The 21,359-nt window shown below is 48.8% G+C and overlaps 1 protein-coding gene across 1 annotated transcript; it reads right to left on the reverse strand.

Annotated features, from left to right (window-relative positions):
• Positions 1-341: 341 nt before the first annotated feature.
• ZNF366 (zinc finger protein 366) lies at positions 342-21,036 on the reverse strand. The gene is made up of 4 exons (XM_087815070.1): positions 19,690-21,036; positions 16,479-16,670; positions 7,082-7,256; positions 342-4,172 (listed from the first exon to the last, which is right to left on the reverse strand). The coding sequence occupies exons 1-4, from the start codon at positions 21,016-21,018 to the stop codon at positions 3,670-3,672; spliced, it is 2,199 nt and encodes a 732-aa protein (XP_087671196.1). The 5' UTR covers positions 21,019-21,036; the 3' UTR covers positions 342-3,669.
• Between the last annotated feature and the right edge of the window lie 323 nt (positions 21,037-21,359).

The raw sequence follows: 21,359 nt of genomic DNA on the forward strand, positions 1-21,359 counted from the left end.
GCTCTTGCCCACTAAGGTACACTGCCTCTTGGTTGAACTTTATTTTACAAAGAACCCTGCCTCTAACCTCCCACTTCCCCATGCCACCCTTCCAGAACTAATTGTTTTGAATAGAAAAGATGGAGAGGGTGAGGAAGGTATCACCTGCCTGGCCATGGGCTGAGCTGCATGAATCCCGTCTGAAGCCTGAGGGAGGGAGAATCCAACATCTGTGTCCCTGGACTGGGCCCTGGCCAACGGGAACCACCCTGGTGAGAGTATGAGGGCAGGAGTGAGACATGGACAATGGCAGCTCCCTTGCAAAATTCTGGGTATTTGCAAATAACTAACTCAGCTTTTTCAACACATCTTTATTTGCTTAAATTAACAAAATATAGGTTACATGAACTTTCCAGGTAAACTGCTTTTTCACTAAAGCAGAAAGCAATATTCACAACTTGGATTGCTACACACTTGGAGTTTTAGTTTTTAAATAGCAAGCCACAATTCTGTACAAAATCAACATTTGGTGTAATGTTGTCCAAATATGTGAAGGATTGGAAATGTTAGCTCCGTTACAGTTTGTTCCAGTAAAGCAGACAAAGATCATGATTCAAACACGATGTTAATATTTTAGCAAATGCCTTCAGGCCTTAATAAATACAATATGAGCATTGGGCTTTCTCACACAGCTACCCAAATACAAGTACACCAGTTACTCTGCAGGGTTGTGAAAGGTCAGCCTCAGGCTCATGGCCAATGGGGAGTCACATTTTTAAAAAAAGAAAGAATAAAAGAATTGAAAGACAGCAAGAAAGGGTAGTCATAGGCCTGAATTGAAAGGATGGAGAAAAATATGCCACTTGGCTGGTCGGATGGTTGGTTCAAAGTGACAGTGGTCAAAAGCCTGGAAAGCATTTGGTAGTGACCTATTTTCAGAGTGTAACAATGTGATGAATGCCATGGCATCCTGGCCCTGGAGTGCTGATCACCTTGGATGGTTTCATCCCCTAATTCTCTGAGGATGGCCCCAGACTCTGCTTCAGGTTTTCATTCTGGTTAATTAACCCATTGACAGGGTTGGCCAACCCTTTCCTGAGCTCTGTACTTATGCATCAGTGTCCATATAATTTACTACCCAAATCAGGACAATTTTGAGAGCTTAGGTGACACTACTGGTAATTACTCTGGGATCACAGGTATAAACCAGGGTTGTCCCAGGCAAACCAGGATTTTGGTCACTCAACAACATACTAAACCAACATTTTTAACCTTGGTTCCCAGAATGTCAGTGTATACTAACCATGGGGTTAGATCTAATTAAATATCTCATACCCAGAGTCAAGAACTATAAACAGGCTTTAGAATACACTCCATAACAATTTTTACTACTCTTCCTAGACCTTTTACTCCTTCCAAATGAAATTTTACTCAGAAGGCTAACGTATGAAAACATGAAATTTGAACCACTCTGAATGACATGGGCACGAGGCTGAGAGCTTCTCCTTCTACCGTAGTCCTCAGAGGGGCCTCACAGGGACCTCTGGCTCCTCAACAGACAATTTAAAAACCACTCTTCTAGACCGTACTCTCTCCATCTCAACATTACCTTGTTCCTCAAACATTCGCACATGATCCATTTTGGTTGGAAAGGACTAGAGCTTGCTCTGCTAGATTTCCTGGTTCCTTTTCCAGCTAGCCAGACCCGGAACAAACTGGAAGTCTGCAGCCCTTATAGTAGGTCCTCAACACATAACTGCTGAAAGAGTAAGTATGGAACAGGACCCTAAGAGCTGGGACCTCACAGACCACAGGGTCAGCCTCCTGGGTGATTTCATCAGGGCATGGATGAGCCACATTAATAATGAATGAAAAGCAAGTTGGCCCTTGAGGACTTGGAACAGGTTCTTGGCCCAGAGTTGTGTTTGTAACTGCAAAAACCATGCGTGTTAGGCACGGTGGCAGGAGAATTGCATCAGGAATTGGCAAAGCACCTAGTGAATGAAAGGAATTAGATGAGGCTGGTGGGGAAGCACCTTGGCCAAGAGAAAAAGCCAGCATCCAGCCGTCAGAGATGGGCCAGGTCTTCTAAAGAAATGTACTGGGGACTTTGGGAGGAGAGGAAGCAAAATCATAAACAGTACCTAGCTCTACAAATAAGAGTTGAAACTACCAACCTAGAGGCAGTTTTTATATAAACACAGACACAGTACCAGAGGGTTCCTGCTTATGGTTAGTCACAGGTATGTGACGTTCTGTCAGTACTGCTTTACCCGGTGCCCATGCCTAAGGAAAGCCTACCTGCTGGGTGCAACCAACCCACTGTAACATTGGCATTCACTGGAATCATGATTCAAGCATCTAGGAAGATATAATTAGTCACTATAAGCTGGTTATGTATTTTAAAACATTAAGTGACCATAAACATCACAGGCATCATCTCGTAATACAGAGGGTGTGTGTTTATACTGTGTGTGTGTGTCCCCCCTTGTGAGACTCCTACAGAACAGGGGAAAAGCCTAAGTCAGAAGTATGATTCAGAAGTATGGTCTCCTGCTCTCTCTTAATGAGTCTGAAGCCAGACACAGAAATATTTATGTAGTCCCTAGGAAGGGGTCCTGGGAGCCACTATTTGAGCCCAGTCAGTCTTTCTCAACCCTGGCTGCACATAAGAATCATGGGGGCAATTTAGAAAATAACTGAAGCTGGGGCTCCACTCCAGACCAATTTAATCAGAATCTCAGAGGGTGAGGACCCAGATTAGGCAGTTTCCAAAAGGCTCCCCCAGCTGATTCTAATATGCAGGCACATTGAGAACACAGCCCAGACTCTCCTCTACTATCGATTAGCTGCTAGCTATTCTAATACTCCAAATAAGTCAGACCTTAGATTTCAGGGAAACTCCCCTTACTTCTCCAGCTCCAGCCCCGAGGAAAAACCAACTGCTCACAGGTGACAATTCTTTTTGCAGCTGCTTTATGGGGCATGGGGCCCCCCAAGCAAGGTTTCCAGGAGGGAGCTCTGCTCAGGACACAGGTGGGAGCGCTGCTGGGCATCTGAAAATCGGCTCTTAATGCCACACCTAATGAAGATGGCTGGAGCTGAGCAAGGCAGACCCGGGCAGGAACCTAAGTATGGCTGGGCTTTCCTTAGTCAGAATTATTCATTTTTTCTGGAAATCTTATTTCTGCAGCGACTGAGTGAGAACACCCTTTTCAATAACTCACCCTCCTGTGTCATTTCTGATATTTTTGAATTTTTTAATAAAGGCAACTTTTATATATACAACTACTCATATTTGCATCTATCTGGAAAAATATTGTAACTTTCACACATTCGACTAAATAGTCATTGATAAGGTAATATGTCAAGCACCATAGTTTTGCAACTTGAAAGAAATTTACCATGTATTGTATATTAAAGAAAAATAGAATTTCTAAAAGCACCTCAGCATCAGCTTACAATGAGATATCTAGAAGAATGTATGCAGCTTATTATATCGGAGATCAGAAGAGACCTGTTTGTTAAAAACCAGGGGCCAGGAATGACCTGAGGAACATTGACACTACTGAGGATGGTCCCTGCTCACCAGTCTGAGCCAGTCGCCAGCCTCCAGCGAATGACACTCATGCAGAAAAGCTGTATTTGAACTGCCTACGTCTCCTTTTCCGTGATTCTAAAACTGTCCACTTAGATGCCTAAAAGCACTGCTTGTTTTTCCATTTTCCTCTCCAGTAATTCCTTTAAACTCTCATCTCTGTGCTTGAAGTACAAGTAATCAGAGAAGGAGGCGCCCCGGGTGCTCTGCAGCAGCCGGAGGCCAGGCCGCTGGGCCCCGCGGGCGCCCTCCGCCCCCAGGCCGTCCTTGCTCGACTCCGGGCCAGCTTCCTTCTGCTCCTCCTCCTCCTCTTCCTCCTCCTCCTCCTCCTCCTCCCTCTCCTCCTCCTCGCAGGCTTCCCCGGGCTCGGTGGGGAGGTCCCGGGGCGCGCAGAGCCGCCCGCCCTGCGAGGCCAGGCCCGGGCTGTCCCGCTCGGCTTCGCAGCAGGCGTCCTCCTCGGGGCGGGAGCTGCCCCTGGCGCTCTCCCCGTCGGGCAGGAACCGGCGCTTCTGGGACAGGTCGAAGGGCTCCTCCTGCTCCAGGCCCCTCAGGACCCCCGCCGTCGGGGCCAGGGCGAGCCTCCCCCTTCCAAAACCTGCGAGAGCAAAGGCAGCCGTCAGGCCCAGCACAGCCTTTGAAAGCGGGCGGGGGTGGTGCCCAGGGCCGTTCAGGACGGTTTGATTTTACATTTTAAAAATAAACTCCCGGGAAGAGGCTACATGGGTCTAACCCCTTTAAGGTGAATTTGGCAACACGCACCTAAAGCTTAAGACAAGCTTCCGCTGACTTTGCAATTACACTGCTGAGAAATGAAACTATGCAAATGGGCAGGTGCACACAATCTACGTGTGAGGATGCTCAGCACCACGTTTTGTAAAGAAACTGTGAAAACAGTTTATCGATTTAATGGTAGAGGTTTGTTTAAATAAATAATAGTACATCCACACAATGAAGTATGTGTGGAAGATGTAGAGACCTCATAATCATAAAAACGTATTCTCCATATATTTTAAGTTAAAAAAATATATACTTACATTATATACATTTATAGTGTAGGCCTAATTCATTCATTCTCTCTGCCTCACTCTTTCTGTCTCAAAAAATGAAAGATGTATGTCAAAAGCCTCGAAAATGAGGTGATTTTAACATTTTTTTCCTTTTATTTCTGATGTATTTATTTTATTGTTTTCAGTGAGCATATATTTTACCATGAGGAAAAATAAAAACAATAATAAAGGTATTTTCATCTTGGGGAAAAAAAGATATACCATTTGGGGCCAAGGAGTTCATCCCATACCTGGGCCCCCAAACATAGCCTGAGTAAGGAGGGCACAAAGAGGTGCTCAGAGGACCCCCAAAGCCCCTGTGTCCAACTACAAGTGTCCCTGCTATCAGGGACAGTGATGTAAGAGGGTCTCACTGCTGGTTTCAGTTTGAGGACTCTGCAGGGACAGACTTCAGGAGCCAGCAGCCCCGTGGTAGCACGCCACCTGATTTGATCTTGATCGCGGTAAGCCAGCAGTCAGGCCCCAAGGGACAGGTGGAGGCTACTGGGGAGGAGAAATAGGAAGGATGGATCTGGGGGTGCAGCCTGCTGCCCCGAAGGAGGACCAGGCTTCTGGGTGGGGACATGCAAAGGAAGCTGATCAGCGTTGCTGGCTTTATGAAATCGTCAGCCGATGAAGCTGTCTATAGCTTTAGTCTTGTCAGGGGCACAGGGGGATCTTTTTCATCTGGGCCATGATTTTTGAGCCATTTCAAAAACTAGAGTGAAAAAATGCTAACACCTTTTGTAGATGAAAACATTAAAATTGTTGAAAGTCTGTTAACATCTTTCAAAGCAACTCTCTGATGCATAGTGATGCTCTTTATTTTTCCAGAATGACGGAGTCGGCAGGTGCCTTTTAGGATTTAAGTATCCATATGGGGTAAATGTGGTGGCCAGGTTAGGCTTTTGGGTGGAGGTCTGTCTCATCACGGTCCTCTATGCCTCCAGCCCTAGCGACTGAACAAACTTCACCTATTCTGGAAAGCAGCTCAGGCAACTAGAGATGCAAAGAATAATTCAGGCCAAAAGCATTTGTCAAGGGAGAAAATTGCTTTTGTTTTTTAACAAGAAAATTTTCAGGGCTTTTGCACAAACTCCAGGCCTTGCTTTATGATGACCACAGTTCCGTCGCCCAGGAGTCACCGGAAACTCAGTGGGCATTGTAAAAATCTGAAAGCTACAGTCATTCTGTTTCATGTTGTGTGTGCCATGTGCACCTTATTTATGAAAATGTGTACCTATCTGCCCACCTCTTGTAAAGGGTGGGAGAAAGAGCAAACAGGAATGAATCACCCGCTTTTTTACCTAGTGTGGTGAGCATGGCTTGACTCAGAAAGTCTCGAGTTGGAATTCCAGTTCTGCCTTCAGACTTGCTGTTTGACCTTGAGCAGTTTACATAACACCTCCGGGCCTTGGTCTCCTCTTGTATAAAATGGGAATGACACAGCCTACTTTGCACAGAATTGTGGGAACGAGCCCTAAAGTGTCTAGCCCTGTGCTTTGGTCATCCTAGTGTCCAGAAAAGAGCAGCCAGCTAATATGATTAAGTTACCTACTTGTATGTCTTCTCTCCCTACATGCAGACCCAAAGGACAACGCTGTCTCCTTCTGCCCAGCGCTGCCACGGCTCAGAGCGCACTGCCCGGGACAGGCTGCCCTTCCTGCCTGTTCACAGCAGGGCTGCCTGATTAGGTGGCTAAGGAGCAACCTGCCAAGTTCAGCAGACCTGGAACATGAACTCTTCACTGCTGAGGCCCGAGGGCTAAGACAATAAACGGGGCGAGAGCTTTCCATCAGTTCAGTCAGGACTTGGGGAGGGAGACGTAAGCCCCCACCGAGCCACGAGAATTGCCCTTGAGTGTGTCTGGTCGTGAACAGGTAAGAGGAGGCCTCCCTCCTACAGACACACTTCTGCTGATAACAGAGCTGGCAGACCCGTTTTTCTGAAAGGAAAGAAAAATCGCATGCCCTTTAACAGCTGTGCGATGAAGTGGATACAATACAAGGTTTAGAGCCAGAAAGGTGTGTGTACAAATCCTGACTCTGCCACTTTTCAGTTGAGCAACTTCGGGCAAATTAATGTCTCAAAGCCTCAGTTTCCCCATCTGTAAAATGGGGGTAGCAAAAGTTCCTCCAGCCTGAACCTGCTGTGAGGATTCAAGGAGGTGAGGCACCTGATGCCATGTCTGGAACAAAAAAACTAGTAAGGGTACCGGCTGGCATCGTAACAAGGCTCTGACTTCCTAGAATTCATTTTGCTCACTGCCTCTAGATCTTAGCATTTCATTTGTTATAGTGACATTGTCAGCCTGCTCCTGCTACCCTAGTGTGGCATTGACAATTACACTCCCTTTTTGATCATAAGAATAAAATAAAGTGCCCTGTAAGCAAGGTCACCACCCATGTGTTACCCACTGGCCTTGGCAGGCAGGGGGGCTTCTTGGAAGAGTGAGTACCTTGTGAGTGGAGGCCCCGCTCCATGACGCCGTGCTTGACTTTCATGTGGCGCGTCAGGTTCCCCTTGAGGGTGAATTTGCTGGGGCAGTAGAGGCACTTGAAGGGCTTGCTGTCCGAGTGCAGGTGCATGTGGCCCATTAGGTTGTGCATCCGGTTAAATTCCTTCCCGCATAGCTGTTGGAGACAGTGACAAGGAGAACACAGGTTACTTGCAGGCAGGGGACCCCACCCAGGTGAACCCACTCTCAGGCCCATGTGAGGCCCTTTGCTTGGATCTGGGCATTTTAAGCTGTTCCCCCAAAAAATGTCCCCATGGAAGTTGGGGCATAGGGAGCTGGATTGTGTCCAGGCTCAGAGGTGGAGCAGGTAGGGATGGATTCCTGAGATTTTGTTCCTGTGGTAGAAGATTTTTAAACTCAAGGTAAAATCACAAAGCTATTAAAGCTTCTATTGAACCTTTTGAAAAAGAGAAAAACTGATCTGAAAAGCAATCGCTCAAAGTGTACTTCACTTGAACAATAACAATGCAATTGCTATTGCTTGTTTAATATTTATGGAGCATTTACAATATAGGAGGCACTATCCCGAGTCTGTCATGGAATATCTAACTTAATTCTCACATCAGTCCTATGAGGCGGGTACTACTGTCACCCCTGTTTTACAGATGGACAAACAGAGGGTGTGGCCAAGGCACACAGCTAGTGAGTGTTGGAGCTGGGATAATGAACTCAGGTCATCAGACACCAGAGGCCACATGCTCAATGACCCCACCATACTGTCCCCCCCCACCCCAATAATCTCTTCTGTTAGACAACATCAGGCAATACTTTCCAATTTTTAAATTTGCTAATATGGGGATGAATTTAAAAACTGAAAGGAAGAAGGAGACATGTAAAGGAAAGAGTGTGTCTTTCCTCTGGGTAGAGATTTGAAGTACTGAAAATATTATCTCAAGCATACACAAAGTAAACATGTTTTATTCAGTTTTTCTTTGTCATTTCTCTTGATTCCATGAAAGTGCACATGCATGATGAATCACAGCAGTGGTTCTCCAGCTTCTTTCAGGAGAGAAACTGTCCTGTCCAAGGCACTGTATGCAAGTGGGGAGAGTGTGAAGCAGAAGCCACTGCTTTGCTTGCTCTTGTCCCCAAGCCTCTGCAGGGCAGGGTTTGGAGACTCCAGCCCTTCCTTGGCTGTGCTGGGAGGAATGCAAAGAAGGCTTTTTGTGTCTGTGCTTGGACTGAGTGTTAAGGGAGAAACATTCTCCTTCCCTCCCAACCTCAGGGGACTGGGTCATGAGGGGGCAGTATGGAGTGAGGGATGCCACGGAGAGAGGCCTAGGGGTACAGCGTCCTCTGAAGCTGACATCAGTTTTCCTTTCTCACTGAGAGGCATTTTTCAGGGCCAATGTTGGGGAGTCTGGACTGAATTTTTATTAATGAAGGCAATGTTTTCCTCAGGGGCCATGGAGGTGAGAGCTGAGCTGGCCTTGAAAGATTGCATAGACCTAACAGATGGTGACCCTGAGAGATTAACCCAAAAGAATGCTGGGTGGTAGGAGGAAGCCAGTCTGGGATTACAAATTTGTCACAAAGAATCTACACATGGATAATAAAGGGTTGGTTCTGTATTTTTAAATGATTCATATTTGGGAGTTTTAAGTACCTTTTCCGTTTTTACTTCCTTACTAGCAAAAATGCATTCAGCACACTGGTGTCCCACACTCAGTATTCAGAGCATCTGCACACACATTCATCTGGAAAAGGTGACCCCAGAAGGGAAAGGCTGAGAGAGTTGGTCTAGTTTCAACATCCTCAGGAGTCCTACCTGTGGGATGGATATTTTCTTTCTTTTATTTTCAATAGAGATGACTTATTAAGATATTATCAACCCGTGGCTTAGTATGCTAGTTCTGGCAACCTTTTTGATCCAATTATTAGCTTAGTTTATGCAGTTCCCCATTCTGGCTAAAGAGAAAAAAAAGCTTTGAATTTAAAGATTCTGTATTAGATATTTCCAGTCATGGATCATTTTAGAAAAAGTACATTTCATTTGGTTCCTGATTATTTGGAGTGATCCTGCAGCAGAAGACCGAAAACAGAAAAATTAGCTCCCGTCTTCCTTTCTCCCCACAACAAAACATGTAGGGAGAGAGGAGCTGGAGGCTGCAGGATTAATTAAGCTACTGCACTAGTTCAAGCTAAATGGGTCTCACGGTCCTACAGGCCAACAGAGAGAACTGAAAAGACAAGATGAGTGCCTTCTGCACATGGATCCCATGAAGGGCAAAATTCCACTTTTAGTTGTTATCTAATGGTTGCCAAGATATTAGAAGCTGGACTGGTCCAACAGGGTCTTATAAAGGAGATGGAATTGTAGCCTAACCATGAAGAATCTGTAGAGTGCCCTGTGTTTTGTTTTGACACAAGGGCCCAGCTGGGTGTGGCTGAGCAGTTGAGCATCCACCTGGGATCTAGGCGATTGGGGTTTGATTCCCGGTCAGGGCACATGCCCGGGTTGCGGGCTCGATCCCCAGTCGGGGGCATGCAGGAGGCCGATCAATGACTCTCTCATCCTTGATGTTTCTATCTCTCTCTCCCTCTCCCTTCCTCTCTCTGAAATCAATAAAGATATATTTAAAAAAAAAAGAATAAAATCTTTTCATTAAACATTTTTAGACACTTCACACAGTCTTGGACTACAGACAAGGTCACTGTCACTGCTGTGATAATAATCCACTGCTGTTGCTGCCACAGCTGCTGTAACTTTGGGGTCAGAGCAGAGCCTGTAATTCACCTGCTTCAAGGTCCCACTTCCCTTCCCCCTCATCCCTCTTTCCGCCTCACACACAGAGGTGAGCACACATCACAGTGGCTACCACTGGGCATTTTCCAGAATCTTCCTCAGCCTTAGACAAACAACCTTTATGACACTTTATCATAGCTCAGTGTTTTTTTTCTATTCTAATGTGTTTTTTTCCTGGCTCAATTCATTCTCTACTGAACTTCCTGGGACATTTCAATGCTACATGGGAACACTGAGACATTAAAATGATAGCGTCCCCTGAAGTCAAGGCCTGTGGCTTCAAGGAAGGTCCACTGTGGGACATGGCTGGTAAGCTACATTATCTGATGTATGATTGGGAAAGGAGACTGATTTTCGTGCTGTTGGTAAAATTTAATTTTTTTATTCCAGAGGTATCCTTCATGGTTTACAGTAGCTTACTGGGCCAGCCAATGGAGAGCTTTCCCAGGGCTTAGTGGAGGAGTGTCAACTTTGAAAAATGTTTGGGGCATAGAAAGGTCTTGAGATCATCTTCAGAAATGCAAGGGCTACCTTCCTTGCCTTTGTGGCTAACCTCAGTATCAAGCAAAGGGGTACACACATAGTAACACTTAATAAATACCTAAGTATTTGGTTGGGGAAATGAAAAGCAAGTCAGGAAAATATCACTACCCCACACAAAAACTCCAAAAAGCAGCCATCACCAACTGTCTTCCTTTCTCCACTATAGTGTATATAACTCTATACACACTCACTTGTAAACCAAAATCCTCAGTAGTAGAAGAACAAAGACAATTAACTCAGGACCCAAGGTACTTGGATGCTATTCACATCTGAGGCACCATTAGCTTCCTCCTCTCAGCCTCTGACCCTGCCACAAAGCCCTTGGTTATTGTCTAGAACACTGGCCTCTTCCTCTTTCTCAGATGATTGTTCTCACGTGACAATACAGGAGTGTATGGAGGTATTTTGTGTCTGTGAGGTTCAGAGAGAGGCCTCTCAGTCACTATAAGTGAAGGGGGACCAGGGAAAGAAGATCGTGTCAATTAAAGATGGAGCCCTTGGTGGGGTTTGAGACATGAGTTCCAAGCATAATCACTGTAGTAGAGGAAGGGAGTGAGACAGGAAGGAACAAGAAAGGTTGACAGGAGCACCAAAACCCTAGTTTCTTCTTCTGAGAAAAGCAGCCCCCTTTAATCCTGGCATGTGAGGCTAAGAGCTTGCTCAAGTCAATACTTGCTGAATCATCTCCTGCCCAGGTCTGAGAAGATTAAAATATGGGCAGATATTGGCACAGGAAGCTGCTGGAGTGGTGAGAACTCAGGGTTCATCTTGCAGGTGGTCATCTCAACCAGTCCACCTCTCTTGAACTCTCAGTTTCTCTAATGAGGGATATTAGTGAGCCTGACATTAAATCTCAGCTTTTCCATGGATGGCCACTTTTAAGCCTACTTTTTAAAGAGGTAGGTGGACCTCAACATTAATAGAAATTTGGAATGAGTGTTTTTGAACTGTCTTTTAAAAGTGGGTTGCATGGATCATTAGGCTTTGAGATGGCAGAGCAGAGAGGTGATGGTGAGACCCCAGAGGGAGAGAGAACTGGCTCTATTTTCTCTTCTCTAAAATGTCGATGATAATAATAGTTTCTTACGGCAGCTGTTATAAAGATCAAATGAGGTCATTCATGTAGAGGGCATGGCCAACAGAGCTCAATAAATATGAGCTTTTATTACTATCATTATCATGTACATAGTAGACTCGTACATTCCAGAAATAGAGAGATCGTCAAAGATGAGGGTGCTGTCTTTTTAAACCAAATTATTTGGAGGGAATATTGAAAGAAGTGAGGAATCCTTTGAGTAAATACCTGCCAGGCTACTTGAGGCATAATAGAAATGGAAGCAGTTGTGCCTGACCCTGCACTGGGGTAAGTGGATGGAAAGAGAAGATTCATCTTGGACTGCAGGTTTTGGGAGGCCCATTATCTGGCTCCCTGATCCTAGCCCTTTAAACAGCTGGCAGGTGCCCTGTTCCTCATCTTCACAGGAGCTCCAAACTCCAGCTTCCTGGTGCCTCTTCCCTCCTGGTCCAGGGCCTGAAGACATCTCAGGCAACTTCCCATGGGCCCCAGCAACAATGCCGACAGCCAGAGCCACCCAGAAGTCAAGGCGGCTCTGTGCAGAGACAAGGTGACAGCAGCGGGCAGTTGCTGGGCTGGGGCCAGAGGCCCACAACGCCAAGAAGAGCCACGGCGCTTTGCCCAGCTAGCCTATCTGAGCCTGAGGACCGAGATGCGCCAGGAAGCCTGTGTTTTCCTATTCTGAGAGGAAAGGTCAAAGAGCTGCAGCCTGCAGCCCAGGAGAAGGGCCTCCGCTCAACTGCCTTCCCTTACATTCCTCTCCCTCTCTCTTAATAAGAAGGGTGTTCCTTTCCTCAAAGGGAGACAGAGGGAGGGAGGGAGAGAGAGACTGTAAACTGTCCAAAAGGGCCGTGAGAAAACAGGAAGCTTTGAAAAGTACAAGAGAAAGCAAGATGAAATCTATTTGCAGGCGGGCCCCTGGGGACATGTGAGGCATTGTTAAGCAGGCAGTTCATACAGCTATATCCTTCCTTCTGCTGAGGAGGGCTTTGCTGCCAAAAGGCTGCTATCTGGTCACTGCCTTAACCCCCTCAATGCCAGCCTGAGAACCTTGGTTACAAGTACGGAGCCCCTAAGAGTCCCCACATGGTTTCTCCCCTACACAGCATCCAAGAGCTGGAGGGGAAGACGGAGCCTGTTTGGTGGAGGCGGTGGGGACCCTTTTCAAGGAGACCTCGCCCTCTTCTACCAGCTCTGCCCTCGGCCTTCAGGCCTCCGCTTCAGCCCAGGCTGCAGATGACCTGGTGATTCATAACTTAGGCAGCTCCCGGTTTCACCCATCTCAAAGGAGAATTTGTCCCGGAAATTCTGGATGGCTGCTTTTCCTGGACAGGTTTCCCAAAGACGGCAGCTGGTTCTTTGCTTTTATGGAGTGTGGCCGCTACAAGGATAGCATCCAAGTCGACCCCGCGTGCTTACGCAGAATCTGGGAAGCGTCGTTCTGAAACACGGCTTAAGTGCACAGGCGCAGGCCCCTGGAGAAGCTCCAGCTGGCTCCGAGAGCAAGCAGTCCAGAAGCCGAGCCAATAGCAAAAGAGCCCCGAAGGGCAGTAATATTTTATAAGGAAAGAAAAAGAAACATAGAATGGAAACCTTTCTTCTCCTCTAATTTTCCATTCTATTGTTAACGCTAAATCCCCCAGCGAGCAAACTTCACTGCTTGCTATGGACAGCTGTTTCCACTGAGCATGGGCCCGAGAGAACCAGTTCATGTTGCAACAGGGGGAGGGGTTTATTTTAGGAAGGACTTTTAGTGGTGAGAGTCCCAAGAAATTAGAATCTACTTAAAGAATCTCTCTCTCTCTCTTTTTTTTTTTTTTGCAAGGTTTGGGGTGAAGGAAACAGAACTCTCTCAGAGTGTGGCTGGAGCAAGGCCTGCCTTTTTTTCCAGCCATGCCAATCCTGTGAAGGGAATAAGTCTGTCCTCTTACCACGATAAAGCCTTGATTTAGCTGTCTGGGCCTGTTCTCCACCATCACTATGGAGCCTGTCAGCCACTCCTCTGATGGCTATGGACTGCATAGCAATGAGCTAACGGCCCTCCATTCCTTTCCCAGCTCCCAGCAGGCTCCACCCAGGGCCAGACTTCCAAGAACCCAGCACAATACAGATGGGAAGCAAAGTCCACAGGACACCATCTCAAGGTGGCCCATTTCATGATGGCATCTGGAGCTAGTTTTCCAACACACAGAGGCTGATTACATAGCCTGTAAACTCAGACATGACATTTCTTTGAAGTGAAGAGGGTGCCAGTTGGAAGAGGACGCTGAGTAGGGTGGCACTTTGCAGGGAGATGGGAACAAATAGAGGAAGAACCTGGCAGTATGCTTCTGGCAGTTTCCAGGAGACAGAGAGCTCTTGTTCAAGGTGACTGACACCTGTTCTTGTGTCAGAAATGTCTAAGAATGGAGAAGGGCCACCTAAGTTTGATTTTTTTTTTTTAAACCCTTTAACATCCAATTCTTTGTTCTAAAGATATATGCACTCTCCTATGCAGCCCCCTGACTTATAGCTGCTGAGAGAATCTACCCCACCTCCCAGGAAGAAGTGACTCTGAAGATACCAGTCCAGTTCCTGCTCCAGGCCCACCTCCCCTTGGAGAGCATAAACTGTGCATCGTTTCAGAGCTGGCATTTTATGCTATAAGCCCCTCTCTTACGGTGTCAACAGACATCCAGAGAGTCTAACACACACTCAGGAGAGGTCAGGATGAGTTTTTGAACCATAAAGTTGACCATCAGCCACCCTTGAACCATGTATGGTGCACTGTCATTGGGGTGAAGGAGGAGGGGGAAGTTGCTCATGAAGGGAGGCCTGAACCATCAAGCTAGGCTGGCTCACTGCATTACTGGGCCCAAGTTGTACGGCATTGTACAGTCTTCTATGCACTGGTGCCAGAGCACAGACCAAATGGTATCAAAATCCTCAGATACCACTTGGGCCATGAAATCCTCCAGGCTCCTCTGAGGCCCTTGATATAGAGAAACAGGACTGTCTCTGTGCCCCCAAATCACACATAGCCTGCAAGCCCTTGTCCTGTATTGGCTCTTACCCCTGACATATCCTTCAGTTTCAGAGACGTTTTCTGCCTGGTTTAACCACTGCTACTGGACCTGAATTCATGAGGGAGGTGGGAATTGGTTGGACTGGACAGGTGTGAATTTTGGGGGGACTTCTAACTATGCAATGGCTCTCCCTCCATATTTTATCAACTTTATGTGCTCTCTACCACTAGTTAAGATAAAAAATACACTATGTGCTCAAAGTCGAATAGTAAACTCAACACAAGGAATGAAGAATAGAAAAGAGCTCCTGCTTGCATCTCAATTGTAGCAGACAGGAAACTCTGGCACGCAGGAACAGCTCTATTAAAAGTGAAGGGGTCAAAGGGCTCAGTGATGTGGGTAGGAAATCAAAGAAGTACCTAGAGAGAGAGAGAGAGAGAGAGAGAGGGAGAAGAGTTGGTCTGTGACGTCCATTGACTCACTCAGCAAGGCCAGCTTAGTGGGTGTGTGTGCAATCTGGGCAGTCACACGGGACTCCAAACTCAGAAGGGTCCTGAGTCTGGCACGAGTCCTGCTTTTACCATTTTAAACTCTTTATAACATTTGAACAAAGGGCCTCACATTTTCCTTTTGCACCAGGTCCTACATGCAGCTTCCTCCCTCTTCAGCTCAGATGACTCAAGATGGACATAAATTGACTTTCAAACCATTGGAACTTGAAGGAAAGGAGGGGAAACACAAGTGGGTGGCAGGAAAAGGGCTGGAGGGAGAAATCTCCCTCCCCCACCTCCGAAGAATGCCCACACAGGTCTAGGGAAGCTCTGGTTCCTGACCCTTCTCACCCCGTCCAGGAGTGTTCAACACAGGAAAGAAGTCAGCTTCACAGGGGGTTCCTTCAAGTGGGAGAAATGCTGCAGGGGCTCTAAGGCAGGAACAGCCCTGGGAGCAGGACACCTTACTTCAGAAATATGGATCGACTGAGAATGTCATTTGGACCCCATCGGACATGCAGTAACAGAGAGAAGGGAAACTTCCATTTCAAACGGAAAGGCTCTAACAATACTGACGTGGTGATTTTCCCTCCTCTTCCCCTCATCCCTCTCCTCAAGACCTGGATGACCCTTGCCAGTACATTCCTTGAATGAAACTACTCAATTCTGAGCAGGATTCCTTTTCCTCTTAGAAGGGAAACAATGTTGGGAGGGGACAGCCTGGAGAGCCCGAGCATTTCTGAGTGACACCAGTCAGTGCCTTGGTTTTACAAATCTCCAGGTCACCCATTATCTCAGCTGATGAAATAAAAATTCCGCCAAGTTAATGTAACACAGAGACTTTAACAAAGATGCTCCGTGGTCCTTAGGAATAAATGAGAAATGCTTCAGATGACTGTGCCCACAGTCATCCCTTGGCCCCAAGCAGCATTGCGGAGGCCCTCTGAAGGCTAGCCCTCAGAATCGCTGCCATCCTCTCTGAAGACCTGCCCTCAAATCACACCACTCAGCCCAAGCACCAAGGGGGCAGGAGGGGAGGAGTGGGATGGGAGTGGGGCAGGGCTAGAAGCTTCTGTGACTCCTTTCTGTATTCTACTCATTGGCTTGTATAGGGAGAGGGCTACACTGGATCGCTCCTTTCTAGAACAGGAGCTCTCCACATCGCCTTCACCCTTTAACAACCTCATTCCCCAAATAGGCCTTCCACCCTCAGACCTTCCCCTCCTGGCTGCCTCCACCTGCGGGCACTGATGCCACAGTGAGACAAATAGGGCCCAGCTGAGGGTTGGTGTGACCACAGGTGTGGTGGAAAGAGGGAAAGAGCAGCAGATGAGCATGGGGTTGGCCTTGGACCTACTCTGAGCTTCAGTGGGCCCGACAAAGCGGAGTAGAAGGTTCCCTGGAGACTTCCCCATTGGGCATCTGCACAACCCCCCGAGTCCTTCCTTTCTGCACTCTCCCAGGGCCCCCTGCCCACCTTGCATTTGAAAGGCTTCACGTCAGAGTGGACGATCATGTGTGCCTTGAGGGTCTGTTTCTGCACAAAACTCTTGTAGCAGAGGTGACACTGGTAGGCGCGGATGTTGGTGTGGATCAGCACGTGTCTCTTCATGTTGGCCAGCAGAGTGAACTCCCGCCCGCAAATCCCACACTTGTGCTCCTTCACGCCCTGGAGGGAGGCAAGATTCAAAACAACTGTGGTTAGCAGGTAACGTGCTGTCATCAGGGTCATGGGACAACGTGCTGTCATCAGGGTCATGGTCTTTGTTTTTCTCTCTGCCACTTAAGTCCGTGAAGAGCTTGCTGATACATGTTTAGTTCCAAACGGTGTGGCTTTAGCCTTGTTAAGTCACTATTTTCTTGAAAAATATTGATTACATAATCTTTTTTCTTCTGAAAATCATAAACTACATAAAGTTAGAGAAAAGGAAAGCTAATACTTTTGTTGTCCCTGCGTCTGCTGGGGCTAATTCTGTAGTAACAGTTCTCGAGGATTGACAGGATTTGGGTAAGAGCACTGTGGAATGATATGAGAAACGAGTCTATAACCCGGCTTTCATGATAATGAAAAAAAATAAACCTCCTAAACTGATATCATTTCCCATATCTTGAGTTCTCACTAATGGACTTGAAAGTCCCAGAACAACTCATATCCACACTTCAATAAATTACAACTGGATAATCACTTTTTGAGATGGTCCCCTGGGTTCCCATAGGTCACAGTGACCTCTGTGTGATTTGGGTATAAAACCTCCTCTAAGCCAGCTTCCAACCTATAACGAAATTTGGCAGAGAATAGCTTTCTGAGTAAGAAAACGGGACCAAAGGAGATTTTCTATTTCCTTGCAGGTGGCGGTGAAGTGTTTGAATGAATAACTTAAGGATTGATGACGCTCAGTTGAAAGCACATCCAGGGACTCGCAGCATGAACAGAGTATTAGCAAATCCTGACTAACCAGTGCTTCCCTGCAAAGGCCTTTGCAAGGGATCTTGACCCAGAATGACTTTTTGGGAGGAAAACTTAGAGAACCATGGCATTAAAACTAAGGTCAATGCAGGTTTAGAGCAAGTTGCTTAGCTAACAATGTTACTTTATAAATCCCATATTGGCTGGTATACCTAGTGATCTATGGAGGGAGGGGTTCCATGCTTAGTTCTGACTCTCTCTCTGCTGTTATTTCCAGTTCTTTAATTTGGGACATGATAAGAAAGTACCATTCCTCAGTTTTGGTGATCCCATGGCACTAAATGATGAGTTCTAGTCTCTGCCCAGCCACTTACTGGCTGCAAAACTTAAGTCATGGGGCCTTTCCTGTTGAAGCTTCCTCACCTAAGGATGAAGAGGTGAGCCATAAGAACCTGGGGGCTCTTTCTAGCTGGAATGCTCCCTAGTCTAGATTACTACAGATGAGTATGGACTTATGCTAATGAAGGGGATCTCAATTTTATTGCCCTCCTAAGAAGATGAATTTTTAAAATGTGTTGCATATTCAAACAGTGAGTTTAAAATATAAAATTAATGAAACTATTTTCTTGATGGCTTGTAAAATGTACTTCAGCATTTTTCTTCTCAAGATTGTCTCTACACTTGGCTGTGACCCAGTTGTGCTGGAACCAAGGAGAAATATCTCCTTATCACTGATTTTGGAATTCTCTAAAGAGAATTCTGTGTCCAAAGTAGAATTCACATGTGGGCTGGCCTACCACCCAAGTGAATGGGAGCCTGGACACAACTTTGGGGAACACAGGAAGCTGCTGTGTCTCTAAAAGGATCAGTGAAATCACAGTGGGAGAGCCTGCAGGAGCGGGAGGGGAGGGGAGAGGAGGGGATGAGGAAAAGGAAGTCTTGACAGTAGTGTTCAAGAGCGCAGGTGCTGGAGTCAGAGATTCTGGGTGACCTCCCCATGCCTCAGTGCTGCATTTGCAATTTTGGAGTAATGATACCTGTAATCAAAATGCACCTTTGATTCCCTTTCCACACATGTAGGACCCCCATGAATCAGCAAATGATCCCTTTGGTGGCCAAATCTGTCTAGTTTCTATGTTGATGGTTCCTAACATCCAGCATCCTTTCTCTGGATGTTACCTACAGGTGCTTTGTGCAGGGCAGGAGCTGTCTGCAGAGTCCACGAGGCAGCCACAGATTTCATCTCTGCAGCAGAGCCAGAAATGCGTATGCTTTGTCCTAACCTACCCAATGGGACCCATTATGGCAGAACATAAGTGGTATCTTGACTGGGCAAAGTCCTCCATTGACCTTTAAAAACTAAAGAATGTTTTAGAAATTCTGGCTCACGGGAAGTATCTCCTGCCAAGGAAACCACTTGAGGTCAAAGGTGTGAGGGTAAAGGTCGGTGGGGCAAACCTCCCCTCTCAGAAGCTCAAAGCAGCCCCAAGTGAGCTCAGCTGAGTACGATTTTGGGACACCACTGGGGCCTTGTTTTAGTTCATCCTGAATGACTCCAGAGCTTTGGTTACAAAGTCAGCTGAACTAAGACCCCTGGACCTAGATTTATCCTTGAAAACCTGAGCCCAGGGAAGACAAAACCCAACCATATAAGGATGCTCTCTCAGGCCTCCTATGATACCATCCAGGTGGCACTGCAGTCAACTAGGCAGGGGCTCCGCCAGGAGAACACAGTCCCGGCTAAAGGCAGCCTGCTCCCCCAGAGCCACCTGCCTATGAAGAAGTTAAGGGAGAAAACAGCCGGAAATGCAGCCACTGCCTTGGCAGCAAGAGACCAAGAGAATTCTCCAGTAAAAGGCTCTGATTACTGTATCTCAGGCACAGAGCTGGTCTCAGGTAGATGGAACCCTATGACACACTCATGCTAGCGCCCTGGATGAAATTTCCAGAAACAGAATTTTAGAAATTCTAGGAAACTAAGCAGCAAGAGCACCCAGGCCTGCTGCTTCCTTCCTCCTTCCCACCCTCTTCTCCAAGCCGAAGTCATTTATTTCTAGGCCCGTCTCAGGCTCTGGGAGGCCAGGTGGGCAAGCACTTGATTGCTGGTTTCTCATTTCAAGGTGAAGAGGCCGCCAGGGCTCAGGCCGGAGAGCCTCTGCCCGGGTTACACGGCTCCTCCCGTCCAAGGTGGGGAGCAGCCCAGGCCCCTGGCCCCTGGCCCTGGCCCTGACCTCTGGCCCTGGCCCTGACCCCCCCCCCCCCCGGCCCCGGCCCGCAGCACCTTGTGGGTGAGGGAGTGCTGCTTGAGGTGGTGGGGCTGCACGAACTCCATGCCGCACTCGGAGCAGATGTAGGGCCGGATGTCCTTGTGCTTCATCATGTGGTTCTGCAGCTGGCTCGGGTACTGGAAGGTCTTGTCGCACTCGGAGCAGCTGTACTGGATGGGCCCGCGGTGCGTGGTGAGGTGCCTCTTCAGCTGCGCCAGGGTGGGGAAGTCGAGGCCGCACTCCACGCAGATGTTCTCGCGCCCGCTGGCGTGCTTGGCCTCGTGGGCCTTGAGCTCGCTGGGGTAGGCGAACCCGCGGCCGCACACGCGGCAGTTGTGCGGCTTCACCTCGCTGTGCTGCATCATGTGGCGCTTCAGGTGGCTGGTCTGCGTGAAGGCCTTGTGGCACACCTGGCACTTGTGCGGCCGCGTGCCCTGGTGCGTGAGCATGTGGGTGTGCAGGTGGCTGAGCTGCTTGAAGAGCTTCCCGCAGCGGCTGCACGCGTGCGGCTTGATGCCGCTGTGGCCCAGGATGTGCGTCACCAGGTTGTACTTGGAGGTGTAGGACTTCTCGCAGCTGGGGCACTGCCAGCGCTTCTGCGCGCCGCCCACGTCCACGTAGTAGCTGTCGTCGATCTGCACGTTCACGTCCACGCGCTCCACCTTGGGCCGCGGCTCCTCGCTCGCGCGCGCCTCCGCCTTGCGCGGCCCCGGCGCGCCCGCCGGCTGCTTGGGCAGGAAGGCGTGCCGGCCGAAGGGGAAGGGCGAGGCGGGGGGCACGAAGAAGGGGAACAGCAGCCCCGGCGGCACCTTGGGGTAGTAGGGGTAGGGCGCGGGCAGGAAGGGCGCGGGCGCCGGCGGCCACAGCGCGCTGGGCTTCGCGGGCTCCTGCTTGACGGGCTTGCCCCCCAGGTGCTCCAGCGCGCGGTAGAACTGGAAGCCCACGTTGCACAGGTCGATCATCTGCGAGTCGTACTTGGGGCGCGGGGGCTGCGGGAACAGCAGAGGGAAGTCCAGGGGCGCGTGGCCTCGGCCGTCCTCGGGGCGCAGGGCGAGGGCGGCCTCTTGGGCCGCGAGGGCGTGGGGCATCTTGGTGGGCACGCTCTTCCGCTTCCGAGACCCCCCGCCTTCCGAGGCGCCCGGGAACCCCTCCAGGTCTCCGGGGGGCGGCTCATAGCGGAACTGGGAGAAGGGCCCCCGCAGAGCTTCTGGGAAGGGGTGCTTTGGGGGCGCCTTCCCCCGGGAAGCCGCGGGCTGCAGGCAGTGGGGGAAAGGGGGGGCCCTCTTCACACCCGAGTTGACACGCCCGTCCTCGTCTTTGACCATCTTCATTTCCTTCTGCATCCTTGGCAACTTCCCTTTAAAGAGAAAGAAACTGGTTTAAAAAGCGCGGCTGCTCCATAGGGCTCCGGCGGGACGTGGGCGCTGACCGGCGAGAGGGGCGCCCGCCGAGCACCCGCCCCCCGTGTCCCCCGCTGCTCGCCAGAGCGCGGTCCTCCCCTGAACCCTGTGACAGGCGCGGAGCACAGGCCGGCCCCGCCCGAGTGGGGCCCCAGGGCCCCAGCAGACCCTCAGCGGGGAGCCACAGCTGGGGCGCGCTGGGGAGTGGGCAGCGTCGGGAAGGAGCCGCCTGAGAACTCGCTGGGCCGTGTGCCCACCTACAGGAGGGTCCGAGCCGCCAGACG

The sequence above is a fragment of the Miniopterus natalensis genome, chromosome 3, assembly GCF_054644295.1.
Source record: "Miniopterus natalensis isolate mMinNat1 chromosome 3, mMinNat1.hap1, whole genome shotgun sequence".
Lineage (NCBI taxonomy): Eukaryota > Metazoa > Chordata > Mammalia > Chiroptera > Miniopteridae > Miniopterus > Miniopterus natalensis.